Source organism: Hypanus sabinus, chromosome 4 (assembly GCF_030144855.1).
Source record: "Hypanus sabinus isolate sHypSab1 chromosome 4, sHypSab1.hap1, whole genome shotgun sequence".
Lineage (NCBI taxonomy): Eukaryota > Metazoa > Chordata > Chondrichthyes > Myliobatiformes > Dasyatidae > Hypanus > Hypanus sabinus.
This window is the reverse complement of record NC_082709.1, coordinates 56,571,080-56,588,049: the sequence shown is the minus strand read 5'-3', so window position 1 is coordinate 56,588,049 and position 16,970 is coordinate 56,571,080. Positions and strand designations below refer to the sequence as shown.

The following is a 16,970-nucleotide window of genomic DNA, read 5'->3' as shown; positions in this document are numbered from 1 at the left end:
TCTCCGTGGTGTGGTTTTTACCAGGATACTGACTCACCAACAGTTGGACCTTCCAGGTACTGGTGTATTTTACTACAGTCAATTGAAACACCTTGACTGCACACGGTGATCTCTATTTAACTAATTATGTGATAGCTAAAACCAATTGGCTACACCAGTGATGATTTGGTGCGTCATATTAAATGGGGGTGAATATTTATGCAATCAATTATTTTGTGTTTTATACTTGTAATTAACTTAGAGATCTGTTTTCACTTTGACACAAAAGAGTCTTTTTCTATTGATCAGTCTCAAAAAAGCCAAATTAAATCCACCATGATTCCATGTTGTAAATGAAACATGAAAACTTCTGGGGGTGGGGGGGGGGGTGGGGGTGAATACTTTTTACAGACACTGTATCTCAGAAAGGATGTGCTGAGAAAAGAGAGGGTTCAAAGGAGGTTCTTGAAAATGATTCTATGATTAATGGGCTTGTCATATGAAAATCATTTAATAGCTTGGGCCTGTATTCACTGGTGACCTCATTGAATAGATATTAAAAATGTACAAAAACAGAAATAGAGCATATTAAAAAAGTGAGGTAGTGTCCAAAACTTCAATGTCCATTTAGGAATCGGATGGCAGAGGGGAAGAAGCTGTTCCTGAATCACTGAGTGTGTGCCTTCAGTCTTCAGTACCTCCCACCTGATGATAACAGCAAGAAAAGGGCATGCCCTGGGTGCTGGAGGTCTTTAATAATGGAGCTGCCTTTCTGAGACACCGCTCCCTAAAGATGTCCTGAGTACTTTGTAGACTAGTGCCCAAGATGGAGCCGACTAGATTTATAGCCTTCTGCAGCTTCTTTCGGTCCTCTGCAGAAGTCCCTCTATATCAGTGATGCAGCCTCAGAATGCTCTCCATGGTACAACTATAGAAGTTTTTGAGTGTATTTGTTGACATGCCAAATCTCTTCAAACTCCTAGTGAAGTATAGCCGCTGTCTTGCCTTCTTTATAACTACATCGATATGTTGGGACCAGGTTAGATCCTCAGAGATGTTGCCACCAAGGAACTTGAAGCTGCTCACTCTCTCTACTTCTGATCCTTCTATGAGGATTGGTATGTGTTCCTTCATCTTACCCTTCCTGAAGTCCACAATCAGCTCTTTTGTCTTACTGACGTTGAGTGCCAGGTTGTTGCTGCGACACCATTCCACTAGTTGGCATATCTCACTCGTGTATGCCCTCTCGTCTCCATCTGAGGCTCTATCAACAATGGTTGTATCGTCAGCAATTTTATAGGTGATGTTTGAGCTATGCTTAGCCACACAGTCAGGTGTATTCATAGAGTAGAGCAGTGGGCTAAGCACACACCCCTGAGGTGTGCCAGTGAGGAGGAGATGTTACCACCAATCTGCACAGATTGTGTCTTCTGGTTAAGAAGTCAAGAATCCAATTGCAGAGGGAGGTACAGAGGCCCAGGTTCTGCAACTTCTCAATCAGGACTGTGGGAATGATGGTATTAAATGCTGAGCTATAGTCGATGAACAGCATCCTGACGTAGGTGTTTGTGCTGTCCAGGTGGTCTAAAGTTGTGTGGAGAGCCATTGAGATTGCATCTGCTGTTGACCTATTGTGGCAATAGGCAAATTGCAATGGGTCCAGGTCCTTGCTGATGCAGGAGTTCAGTCTAGTCATGACCAACCTCTCAAAACATTTCATCACTGTTGATGTGAGTGCTACCGGGTGATAGTCATTAAGACAGCCACATTATTCTTCATAGGCACTGGTATAATTGTTGCCTTTTTGAAGCAAGTGGGAACTTCTGCCCAAAGCAGTGAGAGGTTGAAAATGTTCTTGAATACTCCCCCTAGTTGGTTGGCAAAACCTTTTCAGAGCCTTACCAGGTATTCCGTCAGGACCTTCTGCCTTGCGAGGGTTCACTCTCTTTAAAGACAGTCTAACATTGGCCTCTGAGATGGAGATCACAGGGTCATCGAGTGCAGCAGGGATCTTTACAGCTGTAGTTGTGTTCTCCCTTTCAAAGTGTGCATAGAAGGCGTTGAGTTCATCTGGTAGTGTAGTATCACTGCCATTCATACTATTGCGTTTCACTTTGTAGGAAGTAATGTCTTGCAAACACTGCCAGAGCTGCCATGCATCTGATATCGCCTCCAACCTTGTTCAAAATTGTCTCTTTGCCCTTGAAATAGCCCTCTGCAAATCATACCTGGATTTCTGGTACACACCCACTTTGTTCCCCTTTGATAATCTTTGTCAAGGGCTGAGAGAAATAGAAAAAGGCTGGTGCCTGTGGGAACTAGGGGAAGAAGTCAGGATGCATGGCGGCATGAAAGCAAAGGGACCGATTTCGAGAGATACATCAGAAAAACCAAAGTGGATTATGTGATCAAGTTCATGGTAACTATAGCATTCCATAGCTTGAAAGACTCTTATTTTTTAAATTGGACATAGCGTGCATGAGACTTGGTGTGTTTGACACTTTTCTCTGGAGGTCATTCTTACCAGTAATCAGTGCATGGAGTAGATATTTTGGTAATGTTAATATTAGTTCTAAAGTTTTACGGTCAAAAATCCAGAGACTGGGTTGATTTACATTAATCATTTCCCTCTGAGAAGCCGCTGGTTCGAGTCGCTGATGTTGGAGGGGCCACTGGTTCGAGCCACTGCCCTCGGAGGGGTCACTGCTGTTGGAGGGGCCATTGTGTCCGTATGCTCTCGGAGATGTTATCAAAATTCAGAGATTTACGGATTGGACTGTAGTTCATATTAACTGTAGTTTATACTGGTCTCTTTCAGTTCAAAGCTGTTTTTTCATGTTCTCGCCCACTCTTGTTGCAGACTGGCAGGCTGGGGTTTGGGTGATCTGTTAGTTTTTGCACAAGGGAGAGGTTGTGGGGGTGTTGGGGGTTTGCGAGTTTTTGTTTCTTTCTCTTTTGGTGCGGGGAGGGGATTGATGTCTTTCTTTCAACTACTTACATGATTTTCTGTATTTTATGGCTATCTGGAGAAGACAAATTTCAGAGTTGTATTCTGCATACATACTTTAATAATAAAATGACCCTTTGAAACTCTCCTCAGTAAACAGTGCATGATATTATTTTATATATCTAACTAGTTGATGGTTTGTATTAATTAAAATCACAAGTAGTAGCAACGTTGAGGGTCTAGTCCAAACAGCAAACCACCACATTTGGAGTGGCAAAAATATGTATAGAATTGGGACAACGTTTTAAAACCACTGTTCTAAAGCAATAGGTGCAAGTCCAACACTTTATTTCGCAACCACACTCTCTTACCAAGGCGGATCACCAGTTTATCAAGGGCGGTTACGAATGGGCATTCATTGCTGTTCTTAATTGCAATTACTGCATCACGCAAAACAAATAACCTATTATGTTAATGAAAGAATACAGATTTAAGGTAAGTTTATTTATAAAAAAAACACCATTCAACCCTGGGATGGAAGGAAACATTTACACAAAGATTGAGTTTCCAAAAGATAAATAAAGAATTACAACCAATTGATCAACAGTTAAGTTTTGCGAAATATAAAGAAATGCAACCGCTTGAAACAAGGGATGGGCATCACAAAAGATAACTAATGAAGAATTGCAACCTCTTTCCCCGGCGCCGACACTGAGGGCTTCGCCGCGCTGTGCCCGGATGCGCGCGGCCGATTGGCATCGCGCGTGCACGCGGCGGCTGTGGGAAGCGCCGACGACGCGGGCGGTACTCGGGCCGGGCTTGAGCCTCGGATACGGTCAATGGAGGCGGCCGCGCTCTCGCTTCAGTTGTTCCGCCGCGGAATGGCGGCCACAGAGTAAGAGCGGCGGCCATGTCCGAGCGGCGTTCAGCCGAAGGCGATGGCGCCGCTCCCCCGAGCCCCGGCGCCGAGTACCGGGAGGAGGCCGAGGGAGCGACGGCCGCTGGTACCAGGGCCGGCCGCGACTTGAAGGAGTGGCTGCGGGAACAGTTCTGCGACGGTACCGCGGAGGAGTCGGAGGACACCCGGCTGCATGATGCCACCTACGTGGGAGACCTGGCCACCATCGCCACCCTGCTAAAGGAGGACAACTTCAGGAGGTGAGCGGAGTCCCACCGCTTATTATTGTTCGTAATTCAGAAAACCGCTGTCCGTGAAACTTGAGCCCTCAGTCTCCATTTAACGCGGCAGTTTGTATTACATTGCGAGCAGGGTGATTTTAATGCAGTCATTCTCTGGAAAATATTACCGCCAATCTAATCTGACGGTTGTTATTTTCTTTACGGCGACCCTAACATCGTTCCCTGTGCAGGCAGCCAACTTGCCAGTGTCGATAATGTATACCAAAGCAAGCCGTATCTCATTCGCCATCCCCCCTCCATTGCACAAATACCTGCAGACCCTAGTTCAATCAAGACCAATAATTGAACTGGATAACTGGTGTAGGCATAACCACTTCTAAATATATGCGTTTGGAAAGGATCGTTTTCCCCGCTTTACCCGTATGTTAACATGCTATGCTGTAATTGTAATACTTTTCCTATTATAACATTACAAAATGTTCAGAATTCTTATCAAATCGTTGCGTTTGGAGTTGTGTTTCTGATGGAATTCTTGCAACTTAATAGTTACAACCCAGTTACTCTTGAATTTGGTGGGCTACCTTATTGAACCTTCCTAGCACTAATGGTGAAAGTACTTCTACAGGAAACCATTGATGAACAAGGGTTTGCAGCTTACAGAGTTCATTGTTGGTAGTGTTCTGGAGGTCCTACTGGCATTGGCCTTTTAGGTGGTTGAGATTGTGGGTCTGGGAAATGCTCCATGGATCTTGTAGATAGTAATAATTATACATGATATAGTGGTGGAGAAGGCAAATAGGAATTTGGGTATGGTGGCCATTTGGAATTGCAGTAGATTTTCCTTTTTGTCGCTCTGGCATCTCAGAGCATCACACAATGAAATTCTTTTGAGGTTGCTGTAGGAACCTCAAAAGAACATGACAATTGATATATCTACAGATAGCATAGTGATAATTTCCAGGCAAGCTCATTTGTTTATGTTGATTGGGGATTAGTATTAGTCAGTTCACAGAAATGACTCTGCTGTCATCTTTGAAACAGCGTTGTGGTATCTTTTAAAATCACCTAAGAGCTATTCACCTAAAAGCATCTGCTATTAAACGTATCTGGAAAAAGAGCACCAGTATTGAGTTTAGAAGTTATTCAATTCTGCACCAGTTTGGTTTTTGAGTGTCTGGAGGAAGATTGGAACTTACATCCTTAAGATTGTATGGACAGAATGAACCATGTCACAACTTTTTAGGATTGTGATTTTGAGAGTCTGCAGCAGTTCTAATAGACCAGCAAGATGGATAAACAAACTGTGCAAAATACAACAAATTGTGCAAACACAAAAAAAGCAATAAATGTCAAGAACTTAAGATGAAGAGACCTTGAAAGTGAGTCTATAGGTTGTGGGAACAGTCCAGTGAAGTTATCTCCTCTGGTTCAAGAGTTTGATGGTTGAGGGGAAACAACTGTTCCTGAACTTAGTGGTGTGAGTTCTGAGGTTCCTGTATTTTCTACGCTCTGTGTAGATATGCTCAAGTGGTGGAGAGGGTTTTACCTGTGATGCGCTGGGCTGTATCCACTACTTTTTATAGCCATTTCCCTTCAAGGGCATTAATGCTTCCATACCAGACCGTGATGCAACCAATCAATATCCTCTCCACTGCACATTTATAAAAGTTTGTCAAAGTTTTGGATGACATGCTGAATCTTCAGCAACTCCTAAGGAAGTTGAGGCACTGCCATGCTTTCTTCATTATGGCATTTGCATGCTGGGCCCAGGACAGATCCTCTGAAGTGATAGAACTGAGGAATTTAAAGTTGCTGAACCTCTCCACCTCTGATTCCCCTGATGGGGACTGGCTCATGGACCTCTGGTTTCTTCCTCCTGAGATCATTAATCAGCTCCTTGGTCTTGCTGACATTGAATGAGAGGTTGGTGTTGTGGCACCACCCAGCCAGATTTTTAATCTCCCTCCTATATGCTGATTCGTCACTACCTTTGATTCGGCCTAAGATAGTGATGCTGTCAGCGAGCATAAATATGACATTGAACCTGTGCTTGGCCTTGTAGTCATAAGTATAAAGTAATGGAGATTGTAAAGGAGATGTTGCCAATCCGAACGAATTGGAGTCTGCAAGTGAGGAAATTGAGGATCCAGTTGCACAAGGAGGTATTGAGACCTAGATCTTGAAACTTATTGATTATTTTTGTGGTGATGATAATATTGAATGCAGAACTGTAGTTAATGAAGAACTTCTTGATGCATGCATCTTCGCTGTCCACATATTCCAGGGTTGAGTGAAAAGCCAATGAAATGGAGTGTGCTGGTAGGCAAATTGGAGCTGATCCAAGTTGTTGCTCAGGCAGCAGTTGATTGATTTCATCTCCAGCCTTTGAAAATACTTCATCACAGTGAATGTAAGTGCTACTGCATGATCGTCATTGAGGCAGATAGTATAGTATAGGGTCTCAGTACATGATCTCAGGGTAGTATATTGTGATGTATATGGCTTTGATATAAATTTATTTTGAACTTTGAATACTGTCTAGGGAAGTGTAGCAAAAGAGGTGACTATTCAGCACTGTGAACTTGATCAGTATTTCAGCTATGTTTGCTTCTGTAACCCTTTCAAAGCTTATTTAACAATAACCTATCAGTTTCTGTGCTGAAACTTTCAATTGCACACCCCCAATTCTTTCTTTCACCTAACTGCTTTTCTTGGGTGAGTGTCACAATTTTGCATCATTCTTCATTTTTCAAATGGTGATTCTGAAGACTATTCCCAAACTGCTGAGCTCTTATCTTAAAATCCCTTGCTTCTCAAGTAGCAGAGTTGTTTCTTCTTGTGTACCTTATCAACCCTGAAAGCACTTCAGTTAGATCATCTCTTTTTTTTTGCACATTCAAGTGCGGTCTGGAGGCCTCCTTTTATAACTTTGCCTTGGCACCATCAGAACCCTGAAGAGAGGGACCAAATATGGGCACAGGATGGAGAGCTGTCTGGGATCTTCACAGTTTTCCAGAGGTGCTTGTGGTGGAGTTTATGGATGGATCAGGTTTCTAGGCACTGAAGAATTGCTCTGTTATGAAAGTGGTGTTTTACAAACTGAATCTATGCTGGATGTCATGATTATATCCATGAGAAATTCTGTAGATGCTTGAAATCCAAAGCAACACACACAATGCTAGAGGAACTCAGCAGATTAGGCAGCATCTATGGAAATGAATGAACGGTGAATGTTTTGGGTCGCAACCCTTCCTGAGATTAGAAAAGAAAGGGGAAAACGACAGAATTTAAAAAAAAAAGTGGGAGGAGGAGGATGGCTAGAAGATTATAGGTGAAGGCAGGTGTATAGGAAAGATGAAGGGCTGGAGAAGAAAGTATTTAATAGGAGAGGAGGAGAAGATCCAGAGGAGGTGATGGGCAGGTGAGAAGAGGTCAGAGGGCACAATGGGGAATAGAAGAAGAGGGAGAGAAAGGGAATTTTTGACTGGAAGGAGAAATTGATATTCATGCCATCAGGTTAGAGGCTATCCAGACAGAATACAAGGTGCTGCTCCTCCACCCTGATGATGCCCTCATCATGGCGCAAGAGGAGGACATGGACTGACTTGTTGGAGCGGGAATGGGAATCAGAATTTAAAAAATGTTTGGCCACTGGGAAATTCCATGTGGTTGGAGTGGAGGTACTCGATGGAGTAGTCCCCAATTTACGACAGGAGGTGAGGGAGGAGATGAATGGGTAGGTATAGAACTTTGACTGCTTTTAGAGGTAAGTGTCAGGAGGGATATTAGTGGGGAAAGGTGAGTGGACAAGGGAATCACAGAGTGAGTGACCCCTGCAGAAAGCGGAGGTGGGGTTGGTAAAGATAAGTTTGGTGGTAGGATACCTTTGGAGATGGCAGAAGTTGCAGAGAATGATGTGTTGGATGCAAACTTTCTTGGGGTGGTAGGTCAGGACAAGAGGTGTTCTATCACCTTTAAGGCAACAGGAAGATGGGGTTAGCGTGAGTGGTTGGAAAAGGAAGAAATGCGGGTGACGGCAGCATTAGTGGTGGAGGAAGGGAAACCCCTGAAGGAAAGCCGCATCTTTGGAACGCGTGCGGCAGAGGCGAAGGAACTGAGAAAAGGAAATAGCAATTTTGTAGGAGGCAGGGTGGGAGGGGGATAGTCAAGATAGCTACGGGAATCAATAGGTTTATAAAAGATGTCAGTTGATAGTTTGTCTCCAGAGATGGGAACAGATTGAGAAAGGGAAAGGAGGTGTCAGAAATACAATCCTGATTATACCATTGCTTTAGAATTGCAATGATTCAAGAATATGTGTTAGCACCAAGGGAAATTAGAGATGGCCATGTAAATACTGATCTTGCCATTGAGCTATTTTGCCTAAATGCACTAACTTTAACATATGTTGACCTTGTATTCTCTGGCTCGGAGGCCAACGTTCAGCTGTCCAGGAGGGTGAACTCTTGCAAGATGACAGGCCCCAGCTGGTTGGCGTGGTGGGGGTGTTCAAAGACATTTTCAGTCTCTCATTGCTACAGTCAAAAGTTCCCACCTGCTTTAAAAGGGCAACAGTGCCCAAAAAGAGCAAGGTGAGCTGCCTTAACCACTATAATTCAGTGGCATTCATATCTACAGTGATGAAATGCTTTGAGAGGTTGGTTATAGCTAGAAACAGTAAGGACATGGACCCACTGCAATGTGCCTATCTCCATAATAGATCTACAGCAGACACAATCTCATTGACTTTCCTCATGACCTCTGATTGCCTGGACAGTACAAAATACCTATATCAGGGTGCTGTTTATTAGCTACAGCTCGATGTTTAACACCATTCCTATAGCTGTGATCAGAAAGCTCCAGAACCTAAGCCTCTGTATCTCCTTCTGCAACTGGATCCTCAGCTTCTTAACTGGAAGACCACAATCTAAGTGAATTGGAAATAACATCCCCACTTGCTGATAATCAACACTGGTGCACCTCAGGAATGTGTGCGCAGCACACTGCTCTACTCTCTCTACACCCATGACTGTGTGGCTAAACACAGCTCAAGTCCCATCTATAAATTTACTGACGATACAACCCTTGTTGGGAGAATTTCAGATGGTAATGAGAGGGGATACAGGAGTGAGATATACCAGCTAGTTTAGTGGTGTCACAGCAACAACCTTGCACTCAACGTCAGTAAGACCAAAGAACTGATTGTGGACTTCAGAAAGAGTAAGATGAGGGAATACACACCAGTCCTCATAGAGGGGTCAGAAGTGGAGAGAGTGAACAATTTCAAGTTCCTAGGTCCTAACCTGGGCCCAGCATATTGATGCAGTCATAAAGAAGGTTAGATGGTGCTATATTTGATTAGGAGTTTGAGGAGGTTTGGTGTATCACCTAAACATTGCAAATTTTTAAAGATGTACAGTGGAGAGCATTCTAACTGACTGCATCAGCATCTGTTATGGGGGTGGGTGGGTACTGCACAGGATCAAAGAAAGCTGCAGTGAGTTGTAAAATTAGTCAGCTTCATCATGGGCTCCAGCCTCCATAGTATCCAGGACATCTTCAAGGAGCGGTGCCTCAAAAAGACATCCTCATCACCTAGGGCAGGGGTCAGCAACCTTTACCACTGAAAGAGCCACTTGGACCCGTTTCCCACAGAAAAGAAAACACTGGGAGCCGCAAAACCCGTTTGACATTTAAAATGAAATAACACTGCATACAACGTTTTGTTTTGCCTTTATGCTATGTATAAATAAACTATAATGTGTTGCATTTATGAAATTGATGAACTCCTGCAGAGAAAACGAAATTACATTTCTGCATGCAACAAAAACATTTTGAACTCCGAAAAAAAGACGTTGGGTTGAAGGTTACTTTTAAGTAAAATACTCAACGTCTATTTGAGTCCTTCTTGTATTTATGAAAAATGCCAAACTTAAATTTGCCGCCAGCAGCAAACCAAAAATAACGTCAGCCAGCTGTCAACCTGAAAAATAAAAGGACTATTTCACTGAACAATGAAAACATATGAATATACGTAAAATAATACGCAATTAAAATATTTATCATACTTCTTCAGGTTGACTCACACCTGACAATGCAGTCGTATTCAGTAGGGATGGATCGATGCTTAGGGGAGTGACCGGGAAGGATAATGTGTTTTTTTTCCTCTCTGAAATCACAGAAGCTTTTCCCAAACGATGTTTGCATTGCGATGATTGCAGAATGTAAATACTCCGAATTTATCATGTCGTGACATTGTTTGAACTCTCTCAAATTGGGGAAGTGAGACAATGTGCCTTTCTGTAAATCTCTGGCAAGCAACGTCAACTTGCGCTCGAATGCAAAACATCCTCCAACATGTGCAGGGCTGTACGTCCTTACCCCATTGAAGAGCTGTGTTCAGCGTGTTCAGGTGCGCTGTCATGTCTACCATGAAGTGTAGCTTTTCCAGCCACTCTGGCTGTTCCAGCTCAGGAAAGTTGAGCCCTTTGCTGCCCAGGAAAGTTTTCACTTCTTCCAGACGCGTGACAAAGCGTTTCAGCACCTCCCCTCTGGACAGCCAGCGATTAAAAACACGTTGTAGCGGTTGCTACACGCAGTCAGTAAACTGCAGTCAAAGATAGCTTTATTCGAACTAAACAGCCTTGCTTTTAAGCCTCCCTCAACCCGCCCCCCATGGGCGCGGATGCTGCAAAAGACACGTACTCACAAACCCCCGTAGGCTATCTTATTGTGAGTCGGTTCGGATGTGCCAGGAAAAGGGTCGCCACAACCAATTATTTCCCAAAGCAACAGGGAGCCGCAGCACAGACGTAAAAGAGCCACATGTGGCTCCGGAGCCGCGGGTTGCCGACCCCCGACCTAGGGCATGCCCTCATTGCTACCATCAGGGAGGAGGTACAGGAGCCCGAAGGCACACACTCAAAGATTCAGGGATTGTTCTTTCCCTCTACCATCTGATTTCTGAACCCATGAACACTATCTTACTACTTTTTTTATTTCTAATATTTTTGCACTACTTATTTAACTATTTTTTATATATATATATTAACTGTTAATTCAGTTTTTTCCTCTCTATAATTATGTATTGCATTGTTCTGCCGTCACGAATTTAACACATTTCACAACGTATGCCAGTGATATTAAACCGGATTCTGATTTGTTTGCTCCTTACTTAAATGTAATGTTTAAACTGTTCCATTACTTTTATTTAAGTTGCTTGCTCAACCTCTCCAGGTTATTAATGGTTTTTCTGTAGGAAGAATCTGGAATATTTGTCTGTGGTATGTATTTTGACTGTGGTTGAAAAAATGAGGCCTCTAAATCACCTTTTGGTTTTGCAGTAATTTATGAAAGCTGGGTTATGCTGAATTTTGTTATAAATGTCAGACAAATTGTGGATGAGCCAAAGCTTTATCCACTTAAATAGTAGAAGAGATGTTACAGGAGCCTCAACCATCAGGCTCTTGAACCGGAGAGGATAACTTCACTCACACTAGCACTAAACCATTCCCACAACCTTTGGACTTGCCTTCAAGGGTCTCTTCATCTCATGTTCTTGTTATTTATTTATTGCTTATTTATTGGTATTTTGGGTTTTTATTTATATTTGTAGTTTGTCAGTTGTACATTGGATGTTTGTCAGTCTTGTATGAGGTTTTTCCATTGATTCTTTGTATTTACTGTGAATGCCTGCATGAAAATGTTGACATGCATGTAAATCGATAATAAATTCACTTTGGACTTGGTTTCTTCATAAACATCCACTATTCAATCACACAAGAGATTCTACAGATTCTGGAGATCCAGATTAACACAGTGTTGAAGAACTGAATGAATAGCTGATGTTTTGGTCTGAGACCCTTCTTCAAGACTGGAAAGGAAGGGGAAAAATGCCAGAGTAAAAAGGTGGTGAGAGGAGGAGGAGGAGGAGGACTAGCTGGAGGGTGATAGATGAAGCCAGGTGGGTGGGCAAGGCTGAAGAGGAAGGAATCTGATAGGAGAGGAGAGTGGACCATGGGAGAAAGGAAGAAGGGGACACCAGAGGAAGGTGATAAGCAGATGAGAAGAGGAAAGGGGCCTGTGTTGGAAACAGGGGAAGGGGGAAAATAACAGAAGGAGAATTTGATGTTCATGCCATCAGATTGGAGGTTACCAAGATGAAAAAGGAGGTGGTACTCCACTGTTCAGTGTCAAAGATTAATTCCATACATGGCACTTCACTCTCAAATTTTCTGGGAATTCTCATATTTGTTGTTCTGATTGACTAACCCTGATATGTTTGTGTTCTTTTGGACCATGGGTTGTTGGAGAGCAAATGCCAATAAGAATATGTGACTTGAGATGTTAACTGCACAGATTTTATTTTACACACTTTCCAATCGATGCGGATCAGTACTTCTCATTGATCTGAAATGTTAACTCTGAGTTTGTTTCCACAGAGACTGCTTAGTCTGCTGAGTACTCCCCATTTTATTTCAGATTTCTGATTATTAATTGAGCAGTGTGTGAATTGGCAAAGAGTCAGGCAGATTAGAGGTGCAGATGTAAAGAGAGATGGGGAGAAAGCTTGAATAGGTTACTATATTTGGATATATATCAGCCATGATGTGTGTAGCCATTTAGTGTATATCAGCCACAATCATATTAAATACTGAAACAGACTCCTAGTGCTGGATGGTCTAATCCTCCATTTTCAGTCTTACTGTTTTAAAGTGTTACGTATCCCATAACTGGATCACTTACCAGCAAAGATAGAGAGGTCCGTTGAAGTCTGATGGTACTATTTTCAAATGTTTTTATTTATAAAGGGGGGCACAAAAGTAAGGTTAATACAAACATTCAGATAATATACGTCGTCAATACTCAATCTAAAGCACGGGTATAGTAATAATCATCATTAAGAAATAAGCTCTACTGTTGTCTAGGGGATAATATATTGTCCGTTGGAAATATAAAAGTCACTCAGAAGTCTGCAGGCTTCAGCCTTTTGGGAATCGCTGGGTTTCACGTGTTTGAGAGAGAGAGATTGGTGAGAAAAGGAAAACTTGCCCGGGTCTTTATGAAGCAACTCCGTTGAATCAGGGGAGCGTTGGTTCCCCGTTGTTAGTTTGAAGTCCTTTTCGGTGTTATCAGCCACCCGCTCCCCAGGCAAAGGAGAACGGAACGCACGTGGCTTTGAATGGCTTCCCGCTAACACGGGAGCGCTGAGCGATGGTGTGTCCTTCTGGTGCGTTGCTGGGGTACCGCCTCCTGCAGTCCCCTTTTATCTTGACTTGCAGAGTTGTAGATGTCCATCAAAGTAGGGTGATGCAATCCCCACCCCCACATTGCCCGAGGATGTCCATGTCCCTGGTAGCTGTCACGTAGCAGGAACATGCAATTCACACAGGTGTCTCTAAGAACAATGGTCAAAACCATTGCATTGTCTCTCATTTCCTGGGTCCGAGACCCGAATTAATAGTGATCTTGCGATTCTCCGGAAGGAGGGGGCTGCTCCCGCCCCTTCGGCCCCTCAGAGCTGTGGTACATTCATAACAATAGGACACAACAACGTTCAAAGAAATTTTACTATCAAAGTACCTTGATTTATTTTCTTGCAGGCATTTACAGGAAAGTAAAGAAATACAATAGGATTTAGGAAAACTAAAAATAACCAAGACTGATAAACATCCAATGTGCAAAAGAAGACAAAACATTCAAATAATAAAAAAAGTAAATAAATAATATTGAGAATTTGAGTGTAGAGTCCTTGAAAGTGAGCCTAAATGTTATGGGGTTAGTTTAGTGCTGAGGTAAGTGAAGTTATCCACATTAGTTCTGGAACCTGATGGTTGAAGGTAATAACTGTACCTGAACCTGGTGATGTGGGACCTAAGGCTCCTGTACCTCCTGTCTGAAGTGAGAGGAGAGCATGGCGTAGATGATGAGGGTCCTTGATGGTAGATGCTGCTTTCATATTGCAGTGCTCCTGGTAAATGTGCTCAGTGATGGGGAGGGTCCAAAAGGTGGAGTAGGAGTGGCAGAGTGTATTTTAGTGATGACAAAAGAATCTAAAAGAAACAAGAAATGAAAAATGGACAGATGAAATGTGTGGCCAGATAAACATTCATGATAGACACATGGAAGGAAGTTGTTGGATGAATAACTGATGTGAATTCAACTTGGAGATATGACATGATTTTCAGTGGTGTGTTTGTGGGGGGAGGAATGGATGGAGAGAGATCGGATTGCAGAGGAAGCAGTAACTAACTTTGGTTTAAAAAAAAAATTCCCAGATGAGATTAGGCTCTTTATAGTAACTGAGATTATATAAAGCAAAGGGAGAGGTCTATATGGAGGATTTTAACTTTGGTATGGGACAAACTAGCAAAGTTGTGCTCAGGAAGGTGATGAACTCCAATTGCATGTTGATGATTGTTGTTCCAGAACTTATAAAAAGAAAAGGCATGTTTAGTTTTAATGCTAATCAAGTCCAGTGGAGTATTTGAAATTGATAAAGTTTAAATGGCCACTAAGTTCCTGAGTTGGGACAATGTAGTGACATAAACTGCCCATGAGAAACTGCATCAATTTGTTGATGGGTGACACGTTGGAGTATCAACAGGATGTGTTTAAAAATAATGTGATGCAAAGCTGATGTGTAGCATCAGGGCCGAAAGCTCTACTTGCTAAAATAATCTTTTATGGATGATCAATAAAGAACAACATAAAACGTAAAGGAAACAAACATGCATAATTTAAAAAAAGACTACTTGCAGAAGCAATGAAGGTTAATGAAACAATTGCAAAATAAAAGAACTTAAAGGATATGAAAATCTACTTTGGAGAGGAGATTGTCAGAAGTCTTGTAAGCCCCTTTAAAGTTGACAATGATATTATAATATGAAAATAGAGGAGTGTCGGAGATAATTTCTGTCATAGATATCATTGTGCCAGACAACTTGAAACTTTGGGAGTTGGCCAATATGAATATACATCAATAAAATTACACTAAATGAAGAATGCAGTAAAGGACTGCATCCATGGGACCCTCTGGTTTTCATCTTGGGGGTTTAGTGTAATGAGGTGAGGACATTGCAAAGCTTTCTACTGATCTCTTAATTGAGAAGTTGTTTATTAGATTGAAAGAAAAGTACTCATGCCAGCATATGAATAGTAGGAAAGAGAAGGGAGTTACAGACCATTTATTTGCTCTGAAGAAATCATGGTCTGTCATCAGAGCGGCTGAGGACTGTAAGCTTTCACCTGATCAGAGGGATTGCCAGTGACCAAATCTTTTGGCTGTGTTGCAAATATTGACCAGTAATTATCCTGTGAAAAAAGTGCCTACATTTTTAAGTGGAAGTTGCTACTTTAGAGTTCTCTGTCAAACTTTACAGTGCCTACCACCATTATTTTGACTGAAGACTTTATTTTTTATTTTGGCTGGAAGAAAAATATGATACTCTCTATCAACCTATCTTGAACTGTCCTTAACTGTGAAATTTAATTAGAATGAGATTTACTATCATTGCTTTATTTGATATGAAATATGTTGTTTTGTGGTAGCAGTACTATGCTAAGGCATAGCATTATTCTCCTTTTGCACTACTCATTTTGTAATTTACAGTAGAAGGGTAGAATTCGTAAACTGTACAGAAATTTGTTGGTGGAGAGGAAGCTCTTTTCAAGATTCAGAGTACATTTATTATCAAAGAATGTAGACTTGTCTGCTTACAAAGCTAGAAACCCGACAGAATTCAGTTTTTTTTTAAAAAAAGATCTGCAGCCAATGTGCAGAGAAAGAAAAAAAAACAAATCATGCAAACAATAGAAATGAGCAATAACAATCCGAACCAAATTGAGACCTTAGATCCAAATCCTCAGAGCAGCCCAGAGGCCTAAGCCTTGATCTCAATTCATACTAATGGGGTAAATCGCCATGAAGCTCGCAGCCGGGGCAGTCTCATAGCCTTAATGTCAAGGAGAAAGGAGTGAACAGGAGAATTACAACAAAAAAAGTCATATTGAATTGTATTGAAGGACAGATGGTACTTTTTCAAAGTTTAAAGTTCAAAGTAGATGAGAATTGAATTTGAGAATTGTTTTAAAGTAGGAGAGAGGTTTAGAGAAGGAATTCTAGAGCCCAAGGTCCAATCCCATTCATGAAGTTACCAAAATAGGGATGAACAAGAGGCTGGAGCTTGAGGAGTCTTAAATTTTGGAAATGCTCAGCTGGTCGTGCTGCATCTCTGGGAATAGAAATTGAGTTAACATTTCAGGTTGAGGGGGGACGTCATGTTATGACGTAGGGTCGAGATGTTGGGAATCCAGCTCCCTCGTAAAAAGTAATGAAATAGAGTTTAAATGAAGAAGAGTTAACAAATATCTATTAGAAACTATTAATAAGCAACTCAGGATTATCTTTTGATATGGCTCCTAAACTGAAACAGAAGAAAGCTACTACTTCGAAGACTCTGCAAATTGGTGGGGAAAAAGGCCAAACCGTCTCGGCGAAGCCTCAAGTTGGATCTCCTCCCGGCGAAGTGCATGGCACTTCCGATGATCCGGGAAAGGAAGTTGCAGCAATGTCGGCAGTCTCTAAGAAGAAACGGCAAGAACGACACAAGCGCGAAAGTATGCATGAACAGATATTAACAAAACTACAAATACCAACTGCGGCTGGAAGTGAAATTGGAAGTGGATCGTATGTAGAAACAGACTCTTTGGGAAATTCAGAGGAAGAAGAAGAGGAAAAGAAGGAAGAGATTAAAGGAGACATAAAAGATATCCTGATATATATGACGAATGAATTAAAAGCTATAAGAACAGATGTAAGAAGGATGCAGAATACACTTGATAATGTGGTGGAAAAACAAAAGAAGATGGATAATAAAGCTAAAGAGATGGAAGTAAAAGTGGA

The 16,970-nt window shown here is 42.0% G+C and overlaps 1 protein-coding gene across 2 annotated transcripts in view; it reads left to right on the top strand.

The window, feature by feature from the left end:
• The first annotated feature begins 3,701 nt into the window (after positions 1 to 3,701).
• The window catches only part of asb1 (ankyrin repeat and SOCS box containing 1), a 47,037-nt gene continuing 33,768 nt past the window's right edge, over positions 3,702 to 16,970 (top strand). For both annotated transcript variants that reach the window (XM_059967117.1, XM_059967116.1), the window contains exon 1: positions 3,702 to 4,084. In XM_059967117.1, coding sequence (XP_059823100.1) covers positions 3,837 to 4,084 — 248 coding nt within the window. In that variant the 5' untranslated portion in view covers positions 3,702 to 3,836. The remainder of the gene's footprint in view (positions 4,085 to 16,970) is intronic.